Source organism: Pogoniulus pusillus, chromosome 9, assembly GCF_015220805.1.
Source record: "Pogoniulus pusillus isolate bPogPus1 chromosome 9, bPogPus1.pri, whole genome shotgun sequence".
Classification (NCBI taxonomy): Eukaryota; Metazoa; Chordata; class Aves; order Piciformes; family Lybiidae; genus Pogoniulus; species Pogoniulus pusillus.
Window position 1 is genome coordinate 10,727,159 of NC_087272.1, and position 27,987 is coordinate 10,755,145.

General features: G+C 45.7%; 1 protein-coding gene across 4 annotated transcripts; it reads right to left on the minus strand.

The window, feature by feature from the left end:
* Positions 1-88: 88 nt before the first annotated feature.
* Positions 89-27,966, minus strand: INTS10 (integrator complex subunit 10). 4 transcript variants are annotated; one of them, XM_064148507.1, is made up of 18 exons: positions 27,802-27,966; positions 25,316-25,383; positions 24,139-24,242; positions 22,225-22,364; positions 21,115-21,196; positions 20,671-20,811; positions 19,526-19,697; positions 18,952-19,121; positions 14,528-14,661; positions 13,837-13,990; positions 12,582-12,664; positions 11,664-11,816; positions 9,131-9,239; positions 8,690-8,769; positions 8,051-8,213; positions 6,620-6,713; positions 2,346-2,423; positions 89-471 (listed from the first exon to the last, which is right to left on the minus strand). In XM_064148507.1, the coding sequence occupies exons 1-18, from the start codon at positions 27,928-27,930 to the stop codon at positions 315-317; spliced, it is 2,211 nt and encodes a 736-aa protein (XP_064004577.1). In that variant the 5' UTR covers positions 27,931-27,966; the 3' UTR covers positions 89-314. The 4 variants fall into 4 exon arrangements, with proteins under 4 accessions (XP_064004577.1, XP_064004576.1, XP_064004579.1 ...); XM_064148506.1 differs by having other exon boundaries at positions 13,837-13,993; XM_064148509.1 differs by lacking the exon at positions 2,346-2,423 and having other exon boundaries at positions 27,802-27,965.
* Between the last annotated feature and the right edge of the window lie 21 nt (positions 27,967-27,987).

Here is a 27,987-nt window from a genome sequence, read left to right on the forward strand (position 1 = left end):
CTCTGTGTTTAAAGACAGAAGTACAACAGACACCTTAGTACAACTGCCACGGGGAACCCCCCCCAACAAACAGGACACAAAAGAAGACTTCTTAAACAAAGGTTTATTTATAAAGTTTGATTTATCCACATAAGAAAACTCAGTGGAGAACAAACACTGAGCAGTGTTTGTGTACGGCAGAACCTGTAAGTCAGAGGGAACCTGGCTCTCTGGACAAGCGGTTTTTCAGTGGCACGTTGCTGTCCATACACTGCAGAGCCTTTCCCTCTCTCTCTCTCTCTACTCATGATCTCCTGCACCATGATCCAGTCCATTCAAGCAAGGGTCTGAAGCAGCAGTATTTTCTCATTAATGCAGAACCTGTGCAAGACCACCATGAGATTCTCCCCGCAGCGCGAGACCTGGCGCTCCATGGCCAGGCGGAAATCTTCCTTCACTCCTTTTGTTATGCCCCGGGTAACTGTGTGGTGCCTTAAGCCGTGATGGAGAGACAGAGACAAAATCAAACCGTGGTTATTTGGAGCACTGCAGTCATTTAAGAAAGGTGCTGCATGGCACGCACTGTACAGCTACTGTCCAGACCTGAGTTTATAGAAGGAGAGCCAAACAGCCTGTGCTGTGCTAGCTCTTAAAACTCATGGCTTTAGTAGCTCACAAGTCCTTCAAGACTCTGCAGTTCCACGGAAGTCTGTGCTCTCACTGCCTGGATTATGACTGCTGAACAGGGAAAAATGTTGCTGTTCTGGCTGACAGGAAAATCTGTTCTCTTAAACCAGCATGCAGAGTTCTCCTTGCCTGGGGAAAGGCATTTTTCCTGTCTACTTTTGCTGCCCAGGCCACTTCTCTGCAATCACTTTTCAGAAATGGTTGGGGGAAGGGGACAGATGGCTGCCATCACAAAGAGCAGAGAGCATCTTGTACCAGTAGGAAAGTGCAGAAAGGAGTCAGATAATCCTGTAGGCACTGATAATGCAGTGACTCGTCACAGGCCAACACAAAGCCAAGCTGTGAGTGCATCAGCTGAAGCCAGCTCTTCTGGAGACAGTAGGCACCAGGCAGAGGTTACGTCCAGCTCTTGTAGAGACAGCAGGCAGGGATCACATCTACCCTGAGCAGAAGTTCAGGACTTGTTCTCAAACAGAACATCAGTCCAGCTGCTGAGAAAGATCAAGTGATGCTGACTGGGGAAGCTCTGGGGAGAGTGCCCTGTTAAAAGCTGTTCCTATGAGCAGTTCTTTGTCCTCACACTGGCCTGCAGCACTTGATACCTAAACCATGTCCTTACAACAGTGCTCTGCAGCACCCAAGCACTGCACTGTGCTGGCCCAGCACTGTGTAAGTAAGATCAAGACTTTGTCACAATCTATCTGCAAGCCCTGCTTGGGAAGGGAAGCATAAGACAGGCCCTGAATGAGGGTCCTAAGACTACCAACAGAGCAGCATATGTTAAATTGTAGAGAAAGGCATAACGCTACTTTAGAGACAAGTCCTGAGTCACAGGTAAGAAGGGAAGAGGTGGACTGAACCCAGCAGCAAGCACACTGAAAGGCAGGAAGGAAAAACAAAGGGTGATGGCATCTGTGCCAATCCAGAGATGCTGGAAATGAGAAGGATAGGCCTGGGAATGATCCTCACCAGCAACACTAACCCACCTTCACCTAAATCAGCAAGTCCAGCATTTGAGAAGAGACTTCTCTGCCAAGACAGCAGAGGCCTCTGAACACAGGACAAAGGCAAGGAAGAGCCCAGCTTGGAGACAGTTCACTAAAGGGGTTGTCTGAGTGAAGCAAAACTGCACTGAAAACACTCCAGCACATTTGAAGGCTGTGGGACAAACTCTGCTTTCCACCTTCACAGGCTTAAACAGAGCTGGCAGCTAAGTGCTGTGGTCAGTCACAACCCAAAGGAGAACAGGCCCCCTACTGAGCAAGCCAGCAGCACTTCTGAGGATGTGTAACGGCTACAAAACAGAATTCAAACTACTTTAAGGAAGAAAAAATAGCTACAAACAGACCCAGGAAGAAGTATCTTGAAAAGGAAAGGTTATACTCTTGCTCATACATAACTGAACATGGGTATCATTTGGGGGGAGAGTTCTACAGTTTTGTTTAATGTCAACAATGATTATTGAATTGAAAAGACATGGATACTGGCAACTTATGGGCAAAAGAAAACTAGGTGTTACAGCAGAACAACATGGTTTGCCAGGCAATGTAGGCACAAATGGAACAAAATAAAAGAAAGAGAACAGATAAATACTGAGTAACAAATTGCTGAAAACCATGGGCAGTAAAACACGTTGACAAAACACAGCACACTATGAGCGGGGTTGTTCCACTTGGTACCTGTCAGCAGTCTGTATGCTGGGCTGTAGCACAGGTATGAATTCCTGCTGTAGCAACCCCATGGGAGGGCTAGAAGTCCTTTAAAAAACAGCAAATAGCAGCATTCAAACACCCACACACCAACTCCCCTCTCTGGTGCAAAACACCTCCAAAAAAAGGAGCAATGAGGAACTTAAGAGGAGATCACATAGCAGTACGACCACCGAGCAGCTCAAGGGGTGCAGGACCCTACCAGCATCGAACATGCAAACATCCCCAGATTTCAGTGCAAGGCTGTTCTGTGCCTGTGGCCTTAAAATACACACACATGGACTTGGACAGTTAGACAGGGAGGAGGAACAGCAGGGGGTGCAAAACCACCAGTTCAGTTGTAGTGCGATGAACTGCCGCAGCTCTTTGCAGGAAGCGTGTCAATGAGAGAAGACTGAAGTAGAGGAGCACTGCAGATACCACAGCTTCCCTGCAGAGCTGGCAAGAGCACATCAGCCAACGAGGGGAGCCCACGGCTTGGGGGTGAGGGGTTTGCTGCTGAGCCCAAGCTGAGCATGCACAGCGGGTATGGGCCAAGTTGAGTACATGACAGTGTTTGTTACAGGTTGCCCAAGTATCTTCCCATTGGCCCACAGATGGCCTTTGCCACCTTTTCAAATCCTAACTGCATGCAGAAATGGCTACAAAGGATGGCACAAGGTCAGAGCACAAATGCCCACTCAGAGCAGCCTCTCATTTATGAGTAGGGCCACAGGAACTAGCCACCGAAAGGTGTCTCAGCTGGCAGACAGTTTGTCTTCTTGGTGAAGTCCTTATCTCTGTGTGCTGCCTACAACACAGCCTAGAGCAAATCCATTGCCCCACCTAAGGAGAAATGAGACATTTGGCATACAGAGAACAAGTCTAGTTTCTTACCCTAAGGCTGAGTGCCACCTAAATCTTAGCAGGCATAGTTCACCCCCAGAGATGCTAAAGAAGGAGCTGAGAAGCAAGACCTGCACTTAGATACCTAGAATATCAAGTTAGGTGCCTGCCTTCAGATCTCACAGGTGGCCACTTGGGTGGGCATCTATAATCTCTTAAATGACTATGGATGGAGAGCTATGCTTATCAAAGGCAAATAAAGATGTGGCATTTTAGTAGTACAGAAAATACAATACAGCTACAACGAGGTGAAATAGAATATTCACAAGAATTATTCACAAAAAAGAGATAACTTTTTCAAGAGTTCTTGGCATTCATGAGTCCATTACTTGTAACAACAGACACGGAGAACAGAAAATACAAAAGTAACAGCAAGAAGTTGTTGGTTGCAGAGTGGCAGATGTCTGTGAAAGGGATTCTGTGCAACTGTGTCTTTATTACAGTCCGTAAGATTTGCAGTCAGAACTGAACTTAGCCAAGGACATAACTCAAATAAAAACCACACCTTCAAGATACTTTGTCTGACTTCAAACCAGCTGAGCTTTTCCCCCTCTGTCTGTAAGAGCAGATGTGACAGAACCATGAGTGGTAGACCAAGGTTAGAGTGATTAGAGTAAGATTCATCAAAAAGAGGAGTGCAATATTAATCAGTCATCTGCTGCACCTTGTGCTTTTCCTCTTTAAGCTCACCAGCTAGCACTGCCACTGCTGACTTGTATAATCAGTAGAATGATGAAACCTGGCTTGTCTAGAGCAGAGTGAAAACCACTTAGTGAATTCAGAGCTCATTGTAGAAGCCTTGTAGACACTGCAAACGGCATCGGCTGGCTCTGCCACCACTTAAAAGAGAAACCATGGACCTCTGTTTTCCCACAGTGGATACAACAAGCACAGAGAAAGCTTACAAGCTCTATGGATACTTTGCAGGACCCAGTTAAAGGCTATCAAGATTTTACTTTAAAAACATGTTGCAAATTGCTTTCCTGCCTTCAGAAAAATTAATATAATTTCCTCTTCTTTATAAGGGACTGAGGAAAGGTAGTGGAAGAAAATTTCCTCTTCTTTATAAGGGACTGAGGAAAGGTAGTGGAAGAAGATTTCCTATTCTTTATAAGGCACTGAGGAAAGGTAGTGGAAGAAGATTTCCTATTCTTTATAAGGCACTGAGGAAAGGTGGTGGAAGATTTCCTATTCTTTATAAGGCACTGAGGAAAGGTATGGAAGAAGAATGTAAAATTCATCTGAGAAGAAAACATCCTTTAAGTCTCAAACAAAAAGCTGTCCTCATCAAAAGCATGTAATGTCTGTACTACATTTCCTATCAATGAAGGTGCAGGATGGCCACAGGCATTTGTGCTGAGGAAAGATCAGGCAGAGCTTTGTCTCTGGGCTGCTGTGGCAAACTCAGCAGAGTTTTCCTATGTGTGACTGAACACTGTCTGAGCTGGCTCTGCTGATTAATGGGGGGATACAGCCAGCCACAAGCCAACTGGGAGGATACAACCAGAACTGGTGATAGTTTTAAAAGATGAAGGCCAGTCTGTTTCAGGAAACAGGACTGTGAGGGCATTCTTTACCTGAAACCTGAGCTAGGGCAGGCTGCGAGCTAACCAGTGCTGCTGAGCTCACCATTGCTGGGGGGCACCATCCCTGACAGTCACAGCCAGCGCAGCTAAAGGAATATCTGGGATACCAGAGGAGCAGATGCCATCTCCAGTTAGTGGACTGTGCCCTGAACTCTTCCTCCCATCAGCTCTCTGATGAAGTGGTTCCACGTTCCAGACACACAGAAGGCACTGTACAAGACGCTGTACACAGCTTCTCCAGCTGGACAGGATATTTGACTGTTTTGGCTCACTGAGCATAGAGAAATAGACCTCTCTTCTCCAAGTGTTTCCATTATTCAGGGAACATAGGACTGGTCAAGAGAACGGCAAAGAGACTTCTGTCTTGCTAGAAACACTGCTTATGAGTGGTGGGGTCAGAACAGCAACAGCACTGTGCCAAACACCGTGGCTAAGAGAAGCAGCACTGAAATGCTGCAACTGACTGGAGATAGCAGCTAACAAGGACCAGGAGTAGTCTTCAGTGCTAATCCCTCTTGCTGACAAATCTTCATACTTGACACCATACCCTGAGTCTTGTTCTCAGACAGCTGATTACAAGCAGCAAGATAGAGCAATGGCAAGAGTTTGACAGTCCAGAGCTTGAAAGAGAGAATCCTGTCACACGATTAAGCATTTGTATTGTTTTAGTTATCCCTAGCATCTCATTTTTGTGTTGCTTACCTAGAACGATGGAAAATCTATTTACTGATCCAAATTTGGATTGTTAGGCTCCCATTTTTATAACTTCAGTCCATTTCTACTTAGTGAGTAGTCAAGAATACACTGAACCAAACCAGAATTTCAACAGACTTTATCAGTCCCCCTGATGTAAAGCAAAATACCACAGCCTCTAACAAAACTATCAGGTTATTCTGAAACATTCTGCCACTAAAACTCTGCAGCAGATACTTGTTCAGTTTTGACTCCAAACTAAGAGCACCCAGGTAATTAATCTAAGTGTTACATTTTCTCCATCATCTCGTAATAAGCTAAGCAGAGTAAATTCCTTCAGCACACAGCAAGAGATCCCCTGCTAGTTTTGGCAGAGGTAGAGTTTACCTGCAGTGTAATTTCATTTAGGAGTTAGAGCTTAGTTCCTCATCATTCAGTGGTCTTTCATAGCTTTGTTTACAACAAGCAGTCCTTTCTGTTCAGCAAATTTATGAACCACACCTTGCACTCCTGCCTAACCATTGAAAGAATTCCTGCAGAGCTTGTTTGGTGGAAAGCACAGAGCTGTCATCACTTCTATGCTAGACACTCATACAAGCATAGCATGGTTTGCATTAGAAAGGACCTTAGAGATCACTGAGTTTCAACCCTCCTGCCATGTGCAGGGACAACTTTCACTAAGATTGCTCAAGGCTCTGCCCAGCCTGGTCTTCAACATTTTGAGAGATGAGGCCTGGAGGTTGCTCTTGGCAACCTGTATCAATGTCTCACCACCTCACAGGGAAGAAATAGAATCATGGAATGAATATGAATCGTTCTAAAGCAAATGTCACACTAAAAACAAAGTTCTGTACAAGCAGGAGTTTAAAGTTGAAGAACCTCCAAAAAGCATTGATAGATCAGCAGGAGGGGCAGAAAAAGAAACTCACAGCTTTGTTTGAACTCCTTAGCCAACTCCTTAAACTCAAAGATGTGACAAAGGCACTATCCAGAGGATAACATGAAAGCAAAGACAACCAGAACATACTCTCTCTTTTTTTTTCCTCAAAGAAAACAGTAAATGCTTTTTTTAATCCTTACTTGATCAACATTGCTTGATTTGGCAGCAGTTCCAGGTGAATTTTCCCTCCTTCCTGTGTTCTTAAATAAGCAAATTCCTCCAACATATCAATATCTGAAGAAAATGTTAAAGATTTCAAACAGGTAAAAAAGTGATAGAGAACCTTCTTTCTTATCCCTCCCATAAGAAGCCACGTTGCTGAGTGTCAAAATAAGCAGCTATTGAAGTGTCTCATTCTTAAAAGTCATAAAGATCACAGCCTATCTTTCTAATCCTCCATGAATCCATGAGAAGTGGCTTTTTAAAGGGTGAAATACACACATCACTCAAGTTGATTTCTTGCTTCACAGTCAGACAGAGGCAAAGACAGATAATTCTCCAGATTCCCAGATTGTTTTACTTCCTTTTCCTGCACTCAGTGCACACTGAGGCTGCAGCTGAAGGAAGTGCCATCATATTGGCACATACCACCCATTTAAGGTTTCTGGTTTGGGTCCTATATTGAGCTTTTCACCTCCCTTCCTTTAAAACCAGAGGGCTTTTTCAAGTTGTTTGACCCTTTGCTTCCTGGGAACCACGGTTAGATGTCTGTTTAGGATAAACACTAAACTGTCCACTGTGTGTACACTGACCAAAGAGGAGTCAGGTATCTTCACAGAGAGAGTGATTTCCCATTGGAATGGGCTGCCCAGGGAGGTGGTGGAGGCACCATCCCTGGAGGTCTTCAAGAAAAGACTGGATGAGGCACTTGGTGCCATGGTCTAGTTGACTGGCTAGGGCTGGGTGCTAGGTTGGACTGGATGATCTTGGAGGTCTCTTCCAACCTGGTTGATTCTATGATTCTATGACTACAGGAGTCAGACATGAACTCTGACCTAGCTCAGCATCTTCTGTGCCCCAAAAATCCGACCCACACAAAGCGTTTTATAAACAGCCAAAATCGCTCAAGTCTTTGAAGCACAGGGACTGCTTAATCATTTTTGCTAAGATATGTATCTCATAGTATATATTTTATGTTAATGCTCTACCTATTCAGATTCACAGAATAGTTTGGGTTGGAAGGGACCTTAAAGTTCATCTACTTCCAACTCCCCTGGCATTGGCAGCGATACATTCCACTAGATCAGGCCACTCAAAGCCTTATCCATGCTGGCCTTGAACACCTCCAGGGAGCAGGCAATCATGACCATACTGAGCTATCTTACTGAAAAGACTGCCAGCATAGCCACAAGTGCCATTCTTCTGAGTGCAGGTGCAGCTGCAGTGTAAAGTCTGCTCTCAAGTGCCAGAACAGGTGACAAGAGCCTTATTTCTAGTCTGTTGTGCACTGCCAGTTACAACAAGAGGCTTGCACAGCATGGAAATAAACACAAGAGTATGATCGACAGAGAAAGCTGCTGCAGAAACAATCTAACAGCTTTCCCAACACATTCTTCTTAGAAAAAGGATACTTGTGACATAGTTGAAAAAATTCTCATACTGGAAATTTCCTTGTTGGCAGATTTTGTTGATGGCTTTCAGGAACAAGTTCTCACCCCTCGGCCACTCATGCTGAAGCAGAACAACTACGTGGCCCAGCGCCATATCATCTCTGTTATCTGTGAAAGCTCTGAGCTTCAGGGAAGAAAATGACATTGAGACAACCAGGAAATACATATTGCTTTTATAAATACAGGAGATTCATTCACCCAGTCCTCTGCAAATACAGAAGCACTGCTTTAGGAGTGTATTTCATTATACCCTAACACACACATTTAAAAGATTGGATTTCCATCCAAAATACCAGATTCTCTCCACTGACCTGAAAAGGAAGTCTGAATACAGACAAAAGTAGTTTGAGATTTGAATAGAAAAGGAGAACAAACCCTCCTCCATCAACACTTTCTCCCCTCTCCAAAAAGGACCCTCCACAAGCCCATTTAGACTCGTTTTATGACCCTCCACAAGCCCATTTAGGTGAAAAGCACTCAAGGTCCAGCCCTTCATACCTAGTCATGTCACTGGGACAAGGCCATGCAGTTTCAAGACCCCAGAGAGATAAACTAGGCTTCAGAGACCAGAGAGAATTTGAAGACTTGAGTAAAGCTTACCTTGAAACAAGCTAACAACAGATGAAGGCAGTAAGGCATGATGGCTCTACTGGTACAGGGCCAAAGCTTCAAATCAGACCCTGCAACAGAAGAGTTTGTCATACACTTCTTTAGGGGTCTGATCACCAAGAGAATGGAGCAAAACAAATCCACCATTGTCAAATCTCAGGCAGGGAGGAGAGCTTAGAAGGTAAATGACAAATTATCCAAAACATGAAGTTGCAGATAGTAAACTTTCTTCTTCATTTCTCCTTTCCTGTGGTAAGACTTTGTCACCAATATACTTTTACAGATACCCACAGGAAAACCCACCAAAAGAAAGAGGGGATAAAGAACTTCCTCCTTTTTTGTAATTCAAGGAGAGAAGAATTATGTGCTCAGCTGAACTGTGTGAACTGAAATTGAGCTGACACCAAGTTTAAGGTAGCAGCAATTCCATACCTTTCCTAAATTTAGACTTGACTTTAGGTTGCTCCTCTTGCATTTTCCCTCCTTCTTGTATTGGAAGCAAAATACAGCACATGAGGTCAAGAACTTTTTCACATGTTTGCTGTAAAAGAAGAGAGACATGATAATGCTGCATCTAAATTACACTTCTTAAAATTCAGCTATGTTAATCGTGGCTGAAAATTTCAGATACCTCCCAAAAAAGAAAAAATATTAAACCCCCAAGAACCTAAAACAAAACAAACAGGACACAGTCTCAAGTTGTGCTGAGGGAAGTCTAGGCTGGATGTTAGGAGGAAGTTCTTCACAGAGAGAGTGACGGGCATTGGAATGGGCTGCCCAGGGAGGTGGTGGAGTAACCATCCCTGGAGGTGTTCAAGAGAAGACTGGCTGAGGCACTTAGTGCCATGGTCCAGTTGATTGGATAGGGCTGGGTGCTAGGTTGGACTGGATGATCTTGGCAGTCTCTTCCAGTCTGGTAGATTCTATGATTCTATGAAAACAATGGAAAAAAAAAACCCACAACATAAAATTCTCTGTTAGAACTTGAGCGGATTTAACGTGTAACTTAGTTTGGTTGCACAAAATTATGTGGCTGTCACTAAATAATCTCTGAGAGCCTACAGGAGTCCTGTCAATTGTGTAAAATATGTCTTGACAGTCTTCATTTCAGCAGTGTAAGATCAATACAACTGCAATCAAAAACTAACTTTTTGGAAGGATTAAGCTTTCAAATGTATTCTTTGTATAGTTTCTAAAAGCTTATCCTGTCTGTGGTAAAAACAGAAAAGGAAAATGGCAATCTGACACCACGACAGAACTGCAGGGAATTTCTGATCACAGCATGTTAGGGGTTGGAAAAGACCCAAGGAGATCATCGAGTCCAACCCCCCTGCCAGAGCAGGACAATACTATCTAACACAGATCACAGAGGAACACATCCAGACAGGCCTTGAAAGTCTCCATAGAAGGAGACCCCACAACCTCTCTGGGGAGCCTGTGCCAGTGCTCTGTGACCCTCACAGTAAAGAAGTTCCCCCTTGTGTTGAGGCAGAACCTCTTTTACTGCAACTTACACCCATTGCTCCTTGTCCTATCACAGGGAGCAAGTGAGAATGCTACTTGATGCTACTTCCTAGAGACAGTGAGAGGTCTGCACAATGCATTATCACATTTGCAGTGAAATAGTAAGCTGGAAGGGACAGAAAGACTTGTCCAGTAGTACCAGGATGAGGGTAAGCATTAAGAGACCTAGTCTTTATGATCAGTGCTGACACTGACTGACCTCAGACCACCAGGCACTCCTGCAATACTGAAAATACAAAATACACATGGCAAAGGTAAAGAAAGTTAGAATCACATCATCACTTTGGTTGGGCAAGAACTTTAAGATCAAGTCCAACCATCATCTAACTCTACCAAGTCTGGTGCTAGCACAGCCCTTGCCACCATATCTCTGTCTCAAGTGTGATCTGCCCAGTACTGAGTACAAGGAGACAATCCCTTCCCTGGGTCCTTCTGGACACACTGTTGCTGACATAGGCCAGGAAGCTATTTGCCTTCTTGGCCACCTGGGCACATGGTGGCTTATGTTCAGCTGGCTGTTGATCAACATCCTTAGTCCCTTCTCTGCTGGGCACTTCCCAGCCACTCAGTCCCAAGCTTGGAGCATACATGTGAGTTGTTGTAAGAATTCTGGAGGTCAGAGCAGGCAGTATTGTTCTGCAGTCTCTTATACTGACAGCTGATAACCAATTATTTGCTAAGATAATCACAGAAATTTATTTTCTACAAAATTTTGCACATAAAGCCTATACCTAAGAGTTTTCCCTCAATATTTAGAAGTGTTTCAGTAAAGTTAAGGAATTCAAACTCAAGGCTACATTTACAGGAAACACAAATGCTTGTAACTATGGAAATACCACAACTGACGTCCCAAAATCATAACTATCAAACAGGTTATATAAGAGAGATGCTAATGGTCAGCAAGTTAATGTGCCAGGAATCACAGAATGGGTTAGGTTGAAAGGGACCTCCGAAGGTCACCTAGTCCAAGTCCCCTGCACTGAGCAGGAACATCGTGCACTAGAGAAAAGGAGTGTGGCCAGTATGTGGAGAGAGGTTCTCTTGTCCTTCTACTCTGCCCTGGTGAGGCTGCAGCTGGAGTACTGTGTCCACTTCTGCCCCCCCCAGTTCAAGACATAGAACTGACTGAGAAAGTCCAGTGCAGAGCCACAAAGATGATGAAGGGAATGGAACATCTCCCTTATGAGGGGAGACTGAGGGAGCTGGGGCTCTCTACCTTAGAGAAGTCTGAGGGGTGACCTCATTCTGTGATTCCAGAGCAGGTTGCTTAGAGCCTTGTAAAGCCTGACTGCATATCTCCAGGGATGAGAAAGTGTACCTCTTCCTCCTGTGAAGTGTGGATCTTTCAGGAAAGCCTGGCTAAAGGGAAAATGTGAAGGAAGAAGGCAAATAGGAACCACAGAAGACGAATGAGCAGCAGCGTGTGGAAAGTGGTACTTACCCGATATTCTCCAAGGGCAAAGTGGCAGGTTGCTAACTGGATTAGTGCTCTCTGATTTTCCAGTGACCCTTGTCCTGTAATTTGCTGTGGAGAATGAGAGCCCTGAAGAGCTGCCAAGTGATGTAGGCTGCTAATTGCTTTTTTGTACTGCCCCTTTAATAAAAAATACATAAAAAGACTATTTCAGAGCTTTCTGTATTGAATGGGTAGAAAAACAGAGATATAAGTTCCCCCACAGAAAGCTTTCTGAACAGTGCCCAAGCCAGAGGGCTTCCAAACTGTAATCTAGCAGGAGACACTCCAATGCTGTGCTGTGTGGAGGAGTGTGGACTGATCACTCACAAGGTAGTGAGAAGATAAATTCTACCTTAAAAAGCCTGTTTACAAAATCACATTTATAACTGAAACAAATAATCATGCTCTTCAAGTTAATCATTACTTAGCCAAATCAAGCATGAAATACCTCTTGCTCAGGCACAAGAACAGGCCAAAAGATCTGCAGAGGGAAAATACACAAGAACAAGCTTTCTTCTATGCATGGTATTTGGAAAGAGTAGAGTCAGCCCCATTTCTGAGAAGAATTACACATTTTAAGTGAGGTATGTTAACAGCTTCTGCTGTTTGAGAAGTCTTCTATCTCTGCTCAGATATAAAGCACTGGCACATAAGCAATGTGCCCTTTTCTTCTGTAACACCACTATCCATTGGTCAAATGGCCAACACAGAGGTCTTCTCCACATGCCTAAACTAGCTGGACAGCTCCTGGGACAGGAAAATCCTATGCAGATTATCCTGCTTGTGGTAAGAATGGTAAGATCCCATCCCTAAAAGGGTCATGCTTTAAAGGATAAAGGCAGTAGACACTTAGAGCAGTCTAGGAACAACAGCAACATACTAGTCTTGTCTTTACTTTTTTACCTGGTAGATGATCATGTCTGTAAGAAAGATTCTTAACCAAAGCCAGGTGTCTGTCTTCCATGACAAACAAATTCTGGTGAACTCTGCATGGTCAGAGAAGAAAAAAAGAGAAAAAATGAAGGATTTCACAGCTTCAGGCTAAAAAACAATTATATGCTAAAAAAAAGGTTTTGAAATGGAAAATCAAAAGAAATCCAAACAACCCAATACTAAGAGTGTGAAATCTCAAATATAGGTTCCCCTCTTCCTATACTTCCTATATATTTTCCTATACTTCCTATATTTTAGAATCACAGAATCAACCAGGTTAGAAAAGACCTCCAAGATCAGCCAGTCCAACCTAGCACCCAGACCTATCCAATCAACTAGACCATGGCACTAAGTGCCTCAGCCAGGCTTGTGCTGAACCCCTCCAGGGACGGTGACTCCACCACCTCCCTGGGCAGCCCATTCCAATGCCAATCACTCCCTCTGGCAAGAATTTCCTCCTAACATCCAGCCTAGACTTCCCTCAGCACAACTTGAGACTGTGTCCCTTTGTTCTGTTGCTGGTTGCCTGGCAGAAGAGACCAACCCACACCTGGCTACAGCCTCCCTTCAGGTAGTTGTAGACAACAATGAGGTCCCCCTTTGAGCCTCCTCTTCTCCAGGCTAAACACCCCCAGCTCCCTCAGCCTCTCCTTATAGGGTTTGTGTTCCAGGCCTTTCACCAGCTTTGTTGCCCTTCTCTGGACACATTCCAGAACCTCAACGTCTCTCTTGTGATGATTTTCACAACAGATTTCTCTCATATGGTTATGCTTCTCTTCACTGCATCCAACAAATCTAAAAGCAGCTAGGTCATACTGTTTTCCTGCTTTTTAGAAGACAAATATGTTGTGAAAGTCATCACAAAGATACTATCAGAAAGGCAAAGTCCCAGCAAAGAGAGACCCTCTTTGAGCATGAGCTAAAGCAGCACATCCTCCACCCAGTATTATCAGTGCTATGGATAACCAACTGTCCTCCAGTAACAGCTGCTTCCAAGAGAAGTGGGAGTGAATAAAACAAAGATGCTTATTCTTCATTCTAAGTTCAGGATCAAAATATTCAGAAATGCCACAACTGATAGAGCTTCTTATTGGAACCTAGATCAGAAATACTCAGGACTCAAAGTAAGTTCAATTTTATGGACTCACAACTGGAATTCTATTTTAATATAAAATAACTTCTCTGCAGAGCAATGAAGCCTAAATGCAACTCTGCCTGTAGTTACCTTTGTCAAGTGGCTCCAGAGAGTAGAGCAGCTCCCAGCTCTCTCTTGCCAGTTTAAAACTCTCTAATACTTCAATAGAGTTTGCAAGATCTGCCTTGTTCACCGTGATGTGACGACTTCGTGCCTTCCCAGAGGTATCCTCATCATCTGAGCTCTGCTTAAGAGTCAGCATAAAACAAAGAGATTCACTTAGTTTATACTTATTTCAAAGCACTCTGAACTCACCCAAGTTCCAATGGATGCAAGAAAACAATTTTGTACTACAGCTGCCAAGGTCCTACTTTAAGTGACTTTTCTTGTAATCATATTAGAACAACCTGTTCTGCTACCCAGAAACTCAGTGGGTTTGGACTATTAAAGAGAGGTATTCACACTTCCAATCATGCTGATTTGGAGGTTTAGCTGCAGAACATCTGCCTGCTCTGGCTACCATTTTTAACAGCTTCTGCAGCCCCTGTTGAGCTCACTTAAGTTAAAGTATTCACACCAGCACACACTTGTCCACAGTAATCTCTGTAAACATCCCTTTATTCTCACTGCCTCTAGCCCACGGAGTCTGTCTGAAATTCATGGTCACAAACAGCTATTCCAGGGCAGATCAGAGAATATGTCTGTGACATCTGTGTCAAAACCACCTAAATTCCAGTCCCAATGCATCCTTGTTATGAATGAAAACAGCCAGAAAAGTTACCATTGTTTTTTCTCTTCCTTCAGCAAGTTTCCTCTTTTTGTGCACGTGTTTGCTACGATCAATGTCTGTATCACCATAGATGTTGGTCACATCCTCCAGAAGAACCAGAGGGGTTTGGTTTGGAGCATTTGGACCTGGATTTAAAGATAAATTAATTCAACATTGCTCTGAACTAATGTGAAAACTTTCAAACTTTAGTGTCTATACCAAGCTGGTTTTGTTTTCTTCACAAGCAATGATTATAATGCTACAAAAAGCAATCTGAAAATTGATTCACTCAAGTTGCATAAGCTTAAACTATGTGGGTAAGGCCACAGTCTTCCCTAAGTAGCCTTACAGTAAGGGCCAGAATGCATTACCAGATGTCAGAGTAGTTTGCTTGAGAGCTTCAAGAAATCTTTGAAGCCCTCCCTTATGGAGCAGTCAGCAGATAGGCTCAGGCAGCAGGTGTTTGCTTACCCAGCACTGTTTGCTTTCAGACAGCTGTGCAATGGGTGAACAGAACAAAAAAGCTCTGAAGACAACAGCCATCAGCACAGCAAAGCACAGAAACATTCTCAAGAGAAACCAAAGCAATCTGCTGACAGGTACTGAAGTGACTATTTCATCACAAGATTTCCCTAGCAGGATCACTCTGTGTCAGCATTGCCTCCACTGACTTCAGTATACAGAACTAAACCATTAATTGAGTCCCAGAGTCCATCATCACTCTCCAAAGCCTCTGAAGCAGCCTCATTTTGAAGCATAGAAGATAGAATTTCTGCTTCCACTGGCATCACAGAACATCTAGTGGGATCTTGTACCTCTTATTTCAGACCTCAGTGCTTAAGTTTCATTAAATACAAAACAGGAAAACCACTTCTTCGTCTCCAACAGCACTCAGACATGATCACTACTGAGAAAGCTTTTTCTCTGAGAAAATTTCCTCCTTTATAGGTGATCCTGCTCAGGCAGGGGGGTGTGACTAGATCATCTTTTGAGGTCCCTTCCAGCCCCTAACATTCTGTGACTTTGCACAATCAAGTTGCACATTGGCATGCAACACTCAGAGAAAGAGAAATACAAAGGAAAGGAGAAGTCAGTAATGTTTTGCCTTTTTGAACTCTCCACCAGGCAATCCAGCAGTAAGAACAACTACTTTTAGTATGTGCATTTCTTCTATTTGCAGAAAGGTTGGAGGTGAAAGCCTCAGTCATAATTCCAAAGGATTCATTTGAGAGCTTAGTATAAGGACAAACCATTTCATCTCTTGACAAAAAAACCCAAACAACCTGTATTAAGCTTTTCCCATCTACTCAAAAATGGTGTGTAAGGAGTCTGCTACAACAGAATTTAATGTTGCAAGAAACAACCAACTTAGCTTGCTTAACAAATAATGCTGTCTCCTTGGACTAGGTTCAAACTATCACTACTGTATCAGCCCTTGCACAAAGGCTACAACACATTGAAATCACCTCTCCCTGCTCTGTCATGTATTCCACCATGTCAGAATCTAACCTGTGTTAACTGCAGACAAAGCCAAGTCATGCTGTAGAAAAGAAGCATCCATGAGAAATAGATAGGAAAAGTACCACATCTGGGATGCTAGAAGAGTTTTATCACTAGAATCTCAAGAGCTGTCTGCATCTAACACCCGAGAAGAAAAGACTGGGTTTTTTCACTCATAAGGATTTGACTGAATATCAGTTCAGTGCTTTGCTTTTAGAGAAAACATTCTCCTCTCAATAGCAGGCAAGTGCACTGCACCCTTCATGTTAAAACCTCCAATCCTAAATTGAAACAAACTCTCTAACCTCACCCTTGGCTTCAGCTGCAAAACTTTTACACCACTAAAAGCTGCACAGCCATACATAGAGCAATGTTGTGTTTCCACACCCAGCAGAGCTCTAGAATCTAAAGTTTAACATAGTCTTTAATTGATTTCTAGTACAAGTGTTGTGAATAACTCCCTAAAAGCATGAATCATAACAGCAACTCCTGCCAAGACTGCAAGTTACAAGAGTTGTGAATTGCCTCATTAATTTCTCAAGTCTCCAGCAAGACAGAAATTAACTGAAGGCGTTGAAAAGTCTCTCCACAGGTTTCTTTCTAGTCCATACAGGTGAGAATAAAGTCACAGATCAAAGCTCAGAGCTACTGGATTAAGAAGAAAACAGGTAGTTTGTTGCCCTCCTTCCACAAAGAAGGAGGAAAAGAAAGCTTATGATACAAGGGATATGAAATGCACTGAAGATCACTGGACTACAAGCACAGAGTCCTGCATCTGGGGAGGAATAACACCAGGCACCAGTACAGACTAGAGGTTATCCTGCTGAAAAGCAGCTCCATGGAGAAATACCTTGGAATCTTAGTGGACAGCAAGTTATCCATAGGACAGAAACGTGCCCTTGTGGCCAAGAAGGCCAATGGTATCCAGTGCTCCCTTCCAACTCCTAACATTCTGTGATTCTGTAACTTGAAGACTAAAGCAGAAATGAGTAATTAAACTGGAAATATTTTCCTGATGTCAGGAAATAAGAGGAAGTATCAGAACTGCTGCACTGAAGGGGCTGTGTTCTCCCAGTATGCAATCTTTTTACGATAGTTCAGTCTCAAAACACGAGTTTTAACATTGTACAACTTTCAAAGTAATGTTTTCACTGCTGCTTTACTTCCTTCCTTCCTCAACTCAGAATGGAGAGGCTAAAGCTCTACACACAGCTAAAATATTTCACTGCCTCACCGTAACTCTTCCTTCCTCTGGGTAGAACAAAGTATCAATTCCTTGCTTTATTTGTTGAAATGACCTCGTGCTCTTTGCACACAACCTGCCACTTCATCTATCTTTTATCTCCTGGCATTGTTTCAATGGTCACCCAGCTTTCTATCAAGTTCTTTAAACTTCATCATTTGTAGTGAGTGTTTCATACTCAGATGTTCATTTGCTCCACAAATGAACACAGCACACAGAATTAAAATTGCTATTTTATCAGGGATCAGTAATTGTAATGTAACTGACTACTAATTACCTATGATGACAACAGTTACTGTTGCCAAGTGATTGTTTAAGCAGGGGATGCAGGCTATTGAGAGCTGAAAATTCCTCTTCATGATGCTGCTTAGTAATTTCTAAACAAACTGGTGCTTAAAGAACTTCCCTCAGCTCTGGGACACCCTTAGAAAGTCCAGTCAATCACTGATGAAGCAATCTAACGTGCCCAAGCAATCTGACACATCAAATGCAGATCTGAGAGGGTAGGGGAAAAAAATCACAGGTAACATTGGTAACATTCTTAATTTAAATGTTCCATTCACAAATGAATTACAGATCTGGATATAGATCCTTTAAAGACTGAACTTAAACTATACCAGAATAAAAAAACCTAATTGGAAGCTTGTGAATTTCAGAAAATGTGTTTTAAACATCAGGCAGAAATTCTGCACTCTGAGGGTTGTGATGCACTGGAACAGGTTGCCCAAAGAAGCTGTGGAGGCTCCAAGCCTGGGAGTGTTCAAGGTCAGGTCGGATGGGGCCTTGAGCAAACTGGTCTAGTGTCCCTGCCCATGGCAAGGGGACTGGAACTTAATGACCTTTAAGGTCCCTTCCAACCCAAACCATTTTATGATACTATGAAAATCTTTCCCTGTTCAGTTTTTCATAGAATCATAGAATCAACCAGGTTGGAAGAGACCTCCAAGATCATCCAGGCCAACCTAGCACTCAGCCCTATCCAGTCAACCAGACCATGGCACTAAGTGCCTCATCCAGGCTTTGCTTGAACACCTCCAGGGACAGTGACTCCACCACCTCCCTGGGCAGCCCATTCCAATGCCAATCACTCTCTCTGGCAACAACTTCCTCCTAACATCCAGCCTAGACCTCCCCTGGCATAACTTAAGACTGTGTCCCCTTGTTCTATTGCTGATTGCCTGGCATAAGAGACCAACCTCTGACTGGCTACAACCTCCCTTCAGGTTTTACTTGTTATTAATTTGTTCTGTGTTTCTAATCAAAAAATATTTTCCCATTTTGTGGAAGATTTTATACAGACACTGACTGCAGGAAGCCAAGTAAATGTCAGCTGCAAAGAAACAGAATCAGAGGAGAAAATGACACAAACATGATGCTAGTGAAAAAGCAGGAAACAGCCCTAGGCATATTTCTCTTAACATCTGGTCTGTTACTTTTCTCTCTGCTAGAAAACTAAGGGCTGCTGGCCACGGTTGGAACCATGATGCTAAGTTAGCTAGACCTATGGTTTGATCCACTCCAGCAGTTGTCATGAACTACTTCTGCTGGTAAGACTAATGGCTTGGGAGAATCATAGTGCCGTGGCACTTCATAAGATGATAGCTGCAAAAGACTACATGAGAAAAGATCTTTCACACACGGTCAAGGAAACCACAAAGAACTCTTCACAAAAGTTGAAACACTGGAAACTAACCTTGGAAGAGGGATGGCTGGATGTTGCTGACATACTGGAATGCATTTTTAAAGAAGACCAACATTGTGGAATACACTACTTGATTCTTGTATTTAGCATGTGCATCACTATCAAAGTTACTGATGTACCTGCAGAGGTCTTTCATTCGATGCAGAATATCACCAAAACTTCTGAGGAAGAGAGACAAAAAGAATTAAGGATGTTACACAGACTGCAGAACTAAAGGATGCATAATGAGTATGAGAAGTGGAGACTGGGAATGCACACTGATGAAACTTCTAAACATTTACCACGTGTCCTTTTGCTGAGGCTCCTAGGGGAGGATACCTCACAGTGCTATGGTGCTTACACAGGACTTTCATCAACAAAGATTTGGGTTAGAGACTAATCTGAAAGTGCTTCCTGGATCTAATGCTTTTGCTCTGCAATGTACAGTCTTAAAAGGAAAGCTGCACTGAATTCACACAAAATGTCCTCCTGCTAAAATCCTCCTTCAATCCACCTTAAGACAAATTCTCCTAGAGAAAAAAATTAAACCAAAAAAACAAAAAGCAGAAAAGTGCACATGTCTCACCTTCTTCCCTTATCCATTTGCCACTCACACCTCATTCCCACCACAGACAGGATTTTAAACAGCCTCTCCCAAGGGTCTGTGATCTGGGATGATTTCTCTGTAAGACCATCTATTATGTATTTTTGAGAGCTACGCTTGCTTGGAGACATAATATCAGAAGAATCCTGGGAACCTGGGGAAAAACAGCACATATACCAGCAAGAAATCAAACCAGCTGATTTATTTTCAAGGAGCAGACATGTATGGAAGAGCTTTCAGGACAACCATTCCTTACTGAGACAGCTGTCTCCTCATAGAAGAGAGATGGTAAGGCTGGATAAGGACATCTTGGACATTTTGTCCAACCTCTCAATACATATAATGAAGCATCATGATTAAGTGGTTCATAGAATCATAGAATCAACCAGACTGGAAGAGACCTCCAAGATCATCCAGTCCAACCCAGCACCCAGCCCTGTCCACTCAACTAGGCCATCGCACTGAGTGCCTCATCCAGGCTTTGCTTGAACATCTCCAGGGACGGTGACTTCACCATCTCCCTGGGCAGCCCATTCCAATGCCAATCACTCTCTCTGGCAACAACTTCCTCCTAACATCCAGCCTAGACTTCCCCTGACACAATGTGAGACTCTGTCCCCTTGTTCATTGCTGGTTGCCTGGCAGAAGAGACCAACCCCCAGCTGGCTACAGCCTCCCTTCAGGTAGTTGTAGACAGCAATGAGGTCACCCCTGAGGTTGAAGCATCATGAGGTATTTTTGGTATCAAAGAACTAAGAAACCACAAATACTAGTATTAATCCCTCTCTATGGGATACATTGAGTGTAAATGACCTCAGGTTGCAACAGGGAAGGTTTAGATTGGATATGAAAATAAACTTCTTGACTGAAAGGGTTCTCAAAGACTGCAACAAGCTGCCCAGGGAGATGGTTGAATCTCCATCCCTGGAGGTGCTTCAAAGAGGCAGAGATGTGGTGCTGAGGGCCATGGTAGAGTTAGATAACGGCTGGATTGAATAATGTTAAAGATCTTTTCCAACTAGAACAGTTCTGTGATTACATACAAGGCATGAATTCTTCATTTATGGGCATCACCTCAGTAATAGCAACATATATTCTAAGAAAGGTTAATGTAAAAATATTCTTACCTTGATACTGGCTTTCTGTCTGTGCAGATCTAGTGACATAGTTAATATAGAACTCTGCTGCTTTATTCAGGTATTTATATAACAAACTGGCAGGAAGTCGAACATCTGGGTTGTTAATTATGAGAGGAAGCACATCACAAACTAAAATAGAAAACAAACCAAAAAATCCTTTTAGGTATGGGGGTGGGGAGGCTTTTGATTCTATATGTCCTATGTTTCTCAATCAGCAATGTAAGCCTGCATGTCTGGCTAACCATACACCACAAAGGATCACAAAGAACCTCACCTGAGTGACTGCAACACCAGTTTGTACCATATGGTCGGCCTGGACTAACGTGGCCTGAGCCACTCCTGCAGAAAGCAGTCTTCTAATATTGGCACTCTGAACTCAGAACCTTGCCACACTAAAATGCTGTCTGCTAAGACAAGAACATATTTGCTTACCAAATAATTTTCTAAAACAATTCACTGGAGATTCTTGGTCTTCAATACTTTCAGCATCTAATAAGGTTTCTCCAAGGCCTACCTGTGTAAGCAGAGGTGACAGTTACACACTGGACCAGTGATTTTAAAACATTTTTCAACTGTGAGTCAATGGAATTGAACAATTACTCAGTGTATGCACAACTAATAGCTCATCATATGACAACTGTATTTGCCAGTCTGTAAATATAGTTACATTAGCTCTATTTAATCATACAATCATAGAATGTCAGGGGGCTGGAAGAGACCTCGAAAGATCACCTGGTCCAGCCCCCCTGCCAGAGCAGGATCACCTATAACAGATCACACAGGAATGCATCCAGTAGGTTCTTGAATAACTCCAGAGAGGGAGACTCCACAGCCTCCCTGGGCAGCCTGTTCCAGTGCTGTCACTCTCACACTGAAAAAATTCCTCCTCAGGTTCACAGGGAACCTCTTATGCCTCAACTTCCACTCACTGCCCCTTGTCCTGTCACTGGGCATCACCAAGAAGAGGCTGGCTCCAACCTCCTAGCACTCACCCCTGACATATTTATAAACATGAATGAGGTCACCCCTTAGTTGTCAACTCTCCAAGCTATAAAGCCCCAGCTCCCTCAGGCTCTCCTCCTAAGGAAGATGTTCAACTCCCTTAAGCATTTTTGTGGCTATATGCTGGACTCTCTCAAGCAGCAGCCCCCTGTCTTTCTTAAACTGAGTGGCCCAGAACTGGACACAGTACTCCACATGAGGCCTCAACAGGGCAGAGTAGAGGGGTAGGAGAACCTCCCTCCACCTAACTCCAGCCCTTCTAATACACCCCAGGATACCAGTGGCCCTGCTGGCCACAAGAGCACTCTGCTGGCTCGTGGCCCTTGTGATGGTCTGGAAGTTTTGCCCAATTCTTTTCGGGCAGAATTCTTTGCTGTATCCTGAGGTAAGATACAGCAACTTGAAAAACTAACCACAATGAAACATGAATAAAAAGACTCACCCGCTGACTAGGCAAAGGAAAACACATTCCACTAGCATCTCAGAAAACAGAATGCCAATATCCTGAACAGTTACTAAGTTACTGTGAGCTTCTCTTACCCCGTGTTGCACCACAGTCTCCGGGAAACGTCGCAGTAGCAGCAGCAGCATTTCTGCCCTTTCCAACGTGTTAAAGCACTGCTCTGTGGCCTTCAGGAGCATCTCACACTGGACCCGACCAGGAAGGGTTTCAAATAATCCTTAAAAACCAAAATTAATATGTTTTACCTGCTATGTCTGAATTATAAAAGGTAAATAGCCAACATCATCCTATCATGCTTTATTTCTGCTTTTAATATCTATGCCTGGAAAAAAACAGCTGTTTCTTTCAGAGAAGACCATATGACTATTTGTAAGTGTTTATTTGGGTGCACAAAACTTGTATTGACAAGAAGTAAGACTGCTAATGAATGGAACACTGAAAATTCTAACACATTTGGCATTTTAAGATCCTTTTTCCACCTTTTTTTTTTTTTTAAACTTATATTCCCCTTTTACAATTAATACCTTCATTATGAAAAGGTAGATCATAGAATCACAGAATCAACCAGACTGGAAGTGACCTCCAAGATTATCCAGTCCAACCTAGCAGCCAGCCCTATACAATCAACTAGACCATGGCACTAAGTGCCTCAGCCAGGCTTTTTCTGAACACCTTCAGGGACAGCAACTCCACCACCTCCCTGGGCAGCCCATTCCAATGCCAATCACTCTCTCAAGATTCCACAATTTAGATGTCCAGTGAGACTCTAAAAAAGAAACTAACATATTCTCCCTGTAGGTTTCACATATTCTCTCTGAAAAATGAAGGCACCTCGTGAAAGGGCAAACATTTCCTCATTTGGAATAGCCTGGACCCCAGGTTACACACTGCTTATCTTTAGAGCTTCTGAAGCACATATTCAAACAGCAGATTGTAATTTGTCAGGTGTAAATCCTACTTTAAAAACTGCCTGTGTTTGCCAGCAGTGAATGCCAAGCACTTCTGGACACTGTTCATTTTCATGACCACGGAACATATCCAGTTGGAAGAGAGCTTAAAGATCATCCAGTCCAACCCTCAACCCAACACTGAAGGGTCAACACTAAACCATGTCCATAAGCCCCAGATCTGCACACTACTTGAACACCTCCAGGGATGGTAACACCAACACTGCCCTGGGCAGAACATTTTAATGTTGGAGAACCCTTTAGGTGAAGAAGTATTTCCTAGCATCCAGCCTGGTGCAGCTTGGTCCTGTTGCCTATCACCAAGGAGAAGAGGCTGCCCTCTCCTTACTCCAACCCCCTTCAGGTACCTGTAGAGAGTAAGGACGTCTCCCCTCAGCCTCCTCTTCTCCAGACTGAACAATTCCAGCTCCCTCAGATACCCCTCCTAGGCCAGGTGCTCAAGGCCCTTCACCAGCCTTGTTGCCCTTCTCTGGACATGCTCCAGCACCTCAATGTCTCCCATGTAGTGAGGTGCCTAGAACTGAACTCGAGGTGTGGCCTCAGCAATGCTGAGTACAGGAGGATGATCACCTCCCTGCCCCTCCTGGCCACCGTGTTTCTGATACAAGCCAGGATGCTGTTGGCTTTTTTGGCCACCTGGGCATGCTATGACTCATGTTCTGTTGACTGCCAACTCTCACTTCACATCTACAGATTCACTCCATTTTTATGATCATTCTCTGTTTTCTGCAATCAGTGGGCTGATGAAATTCCATTCCACTTATTCCCTATGCAATCTCTTTTCCAAGTGCTTGTTTTTCTGGTAGACTTAAGTCTACCCATACCAGAGACAAAACAGTGGGAACCAGCTTCTCATGTCACTTTTTGTTTCCTAATCCTAACACACTGCAAAGTCTCTAAGGCTGAACTGAGAATAAAGATCTGCAGCCCACAAACAAAGACTCACAGTTACTTGCCACACTAGACACGTAACCAGAAGACTTATCTTTTTGACTCTCCCTACTCACCAAAAAGAATCCTTACCTCTTAAAAACTGTGTCTGCTTGTCTTGTGAGTCATTCCTTAGTGCTGAGGTAATAACACCAATCTCTCTCCACACAGCAGGTTGGTCTGGAAAATTCACAAACCTGTAACAAAGTTTGAGACAAGGAATGCACAGTGATCTCAAAACCTGTTTCATGTTTACTGTACATATTTAACAAGTAAGACCTTTTCTACTTGATTTATCCACATGGATTTCCACAAACACAGTATGGTTCAGGGAACTCCCGACCTTTCTGGAAACAGGCACCTGGCATAAGTATCACAGTATCACCAAGGTTGGAAGAGACCTCATAGATCATCAAGTCCAACCCTTCACCACAGAGCTCAAGGCTAGACCATGGCACCAAGTGCCACATCCAATCCTGCCTTGAACAGCTCCAGGGACGGCGACTCCACCACTTCCCCGGGCAGCCCATTCCAGTGTCCAATGACTCTCTCAGTGAAGAACTTTCTCCTCACCTCCAGCCTAAATTTCCCCTGGCGCAGCCTGAGGCTGTGTCCTCTTGTTCTGGTGCTGGCCACCTGAGAGAAGAGAGCAACCTCCTCCTGGCCACAACCACCCTTCAGGTAGTTGTAGACAGCAATAAGGTCACCCCTGAGCCTCCTCTTCTCCAGGCTAACCAATCCCAGCTCCCTCAGCCTCTCCTCGTAGGGCTGTGCTCGAGGCCTCTCCCCAGCCTCGTCGCCCTTCTCTGGACACGCTCAAGCATCTCAATGTCCCTCCTAAACTGGAGGGCCCAGAACTGAACACAGTACTCAAGGTGTGGTCTAACCAGTGCAGAGTACAGGGGCAGAATGACCTCCCTGCTCCTGCTGACCACACCATTCCTGATGCAGGCCAGGATGCCACTGGCTCTCTTGGCCACCTGGGCACACTGCTGGCTCATGTTCAGGCAGGTATCAGTCAGCACCCCCAGATTCCTTTCTGTCTGGCTTCTCTCCAGCCACTCTCCCAGCCTGTATCTCTGCATGGGGTTGTTGTGGCCAAAGTGCAGCACCCTGCACTTGGAGCTATTGAATGCCATCCCATTGGACTCTGCCCATCTGTCCAGGCGGTCAAGGTCCCGCTGCAGAGCCCTTCTGCCCTCCAATCCAGCCGCATCTGCCCCTAGCTTGGTGTCATCTCAAGTGTTGAGCTGCATCTCTGATTACTTACATGTCATAGAGCAGCCTGCCTGCAGATGCTGTCCTTTCAGCATTTCTCTCAATAGTGTACATCTCATACTGCAAGAGGGAAGAAGAGAACATTAGCTTTCTTTGAATCAATTTATGAACCACATCAGTCTTTCCACATTAAAAAAAATGTCCCCAGTTTGCCACAGTAGTATAAACAACAGAAAATTAAAGGACTGCAACATTTGCTGTAGAAATTAGGAGCTGAGGTTTGATTAAATCCAAATTAAACCAGGAATAAACTTCTGTATGCCAATGTAAGTAATTCTAATATTAAAATGTTGGCTTTTATTTTTACAGAAATAAAAAATTTCGAATGCAAAGAGTTCTTTGAGCAAGGTTTGCTTCCAGTCAAATGCACTATACCACCTCAAGCTGTCTCAAAGCCATGGGTATCATAGATACTGGTCACAGGATGTAACTTGGAGCCACCTCCAGAAAAGCAGTGAACATGAGGCAGTCTGGTCTAGTGGGAGGTGTCCTTGCTCAGGGCAGGAGGGTTGGAAGTAGATGATCTTCAAGGTCCCTTCCAGCCCAAACTGTTCTGTGGTTCTATGAGATCTGTGGTTTTCTTTGAAACAGCAAACTCAAATGTTTCCTCACATGCAAACACAAGTAGAATGACACCCTCCCCTCAGTTAATAAAACAACACTTTCACCCCTTCCATGAAGCATTGATAGAAGTGGATTTTCTTGCTGCAAAGCATAATGAGCACTTAAGAGTCTTGCCATTTTAAACTACTGGAAACCATAGTGAGAGTCTGAGCACCTGTGGTATCACCACCAACTCTCTGCTACCCAACAACCACCCTATGTGTTCAGAGAGGGGCACAAAACGTGGCTAAACAAGTCTGCAAAAGAGTGTTGGGCAGCAGGATATGGGTGTTGTGCTGGACCCCTCTGGGGATGCTGGGCCAGGCAGGCTCTGGCTGGGTGCTAGGTACAGGCAGCCGTGTCTGGCACCTGTTACGAGTGCTAAGCCAGGGCACCTGTCTGACACCTGCCAGGAGTGCTGGACCCGGGCAGCCGTGCCTGGCACCTGCCAGGAGTGCTGGACCCGGGCAGCCGTGCCTGGCACCTGCCAGAGTGCTGGACCCGGGCAGCCGTGCCTGGCACCTGCCAGGAGTGCTGGACCCGGGCAGCCGTGCCTGGCACCTGCCAGGAGTGCTGGACCCGGGCAGCCGTGCCTGGCACCTGCCAGAGTGCCGGACCCGGGCAGCCGTGCCTGGCACCTGCCAGGAGTGCCGGACCCGGGAAGCCGTGCCTGGCACCTGCCAGAGTGCCGGACCCGGGAAGCCGTGCCTGGCACCTGCCAGGAGTGCCGGACCCGGGCAGCCGTGTCTGGCACCTGCCAGGAGTGCCGGACCCGGGCAGCCATGCCTGGCACCTGCCAGGAGTGCCGGACCCGGGAAGCCGTGCCTGGCACCTGCCAGAGTGCTGGACCCGGGCAGCCGTGTCTGGCACCTGCCAGAGTGCTAAGCCAGGGCACCTGTCTGACACCTGCCAGGAGTGCCGGACCCGGGCAGCCGTGCCTGGCACCTGCCAGGAGTGCCGGACCCGGGCAGCCGTGTCTGGCACCTGCCAGGAGTGCCGGACCCGGGCAGCCGTGCCTGGCACCTGCCAGGAGTGCCGGACCCGGGAAGCCGTGCCTGGCACCTGCCAGAGTGCTGGACCCGGGCAGTCGTGTCTGGCACCTGCCAGAGTGCTAAGCCAGGGCACCTGTCTGACACCTGCCAGGAGTGCCGGACCCGGGCAGCCGTGCCTGGCACCTGCCAGGAGTGCCGGACCCGGGCAGCCGTGTCTGGCACCTGCCAGGAGTGCCGGACCCGGGCAGCCGTGCCTGGCACCTGCCAGGAGTGCCGGACCCGGGAAGCCGTGCCTGGCACCTGCCAGAGTGCTGGACCCGGGCAGCCGTGTCTGGCACCTGCCAGAGTGCTAAGCCAGGGCACCTGTCTGACACCTGCCAGGAGTGCCGGACCCGGGCAGCCGTGCCTGGCACCTGCCAGAGTGCTGGACCCGGGCAGCCGTGTCTGGCACCTGCCAGAGTGCTAAGCCAGGGCACCTGTCTGACACCTGCCAGGAGTGCCGGACCCGGGCAGCCGTGCCTGGCACCTGCCAGGAGTGCCGGACCCGGGCAGCCGTGGCTGGCACCTGCCAGCTCTCACTCTACAGATTCACCCCAGCCCAGACCGCTCAATAGGTGCTGGCATGGGGCGGCCGTATCTGACACCAGGCGCGGGGGCTAGGCCTGGCCCCGGCCAGCAGCCGAGCCGCCGTACATGCCGGGCTGGGCCCCGCAGCAGGCACACGGCGAGTGCAGGCCGCCACGGCGTCGCCGCCGTCACCACGGCACCCGGCCGCTCCGCCCCTCCGCCGCCCTTCGGCCAGGCCGGCGCCCGCCGCCAGGCCGTGTGGGGCAGCGGCGCCCCGCGCCTTCACCTGCGCCGGTGCGGCAGCCCTGGCGCTTACCTGTATGTTGAAGTCGGCGGGGTAGAGGCTCCGCGCCGTGATGAGCCAGGCCTTGGCCGCCCACAGGTCCCCCGGCACCAGCTCCCGGGCGCGCTTCACCAGGAACTCGCAGTCGCCCTGCGCCGACATCGCCGCGGCCGGCCCGGGCGCCGCGCGTGCGCCTCCTGCTCCGGGGCGGGCCCGCTC

What these genes read in the sequence shown, in the direction of transcription:
- INTS10 (XM_064148506.1), bottom strand. Translation starts at nt 27,930, where the DNA reads ATGTCGGCGCAGGGCGACTGCGAGTTCCTGGTGAAGCGCGCCCGGGAG. An exon ending in CCAGCCATCCCTCTTCCAAG is followed by an intron (nt 14,662 to 18,951) that starts GTTAGTTTCCAG and finishes CTTTAAATCCAG; the next exon opens with GTCCAAATGCTCCAAACCAA. An exon ending in AATCAAGCAATGTTGATCAA is followed by an intron (nt 2,424 to 6,619) that starts GTAAGGATTAAA and finishes TGTTTTTTAAAG; the next exon opens with GACTTCTAGCCCTCCCATGG.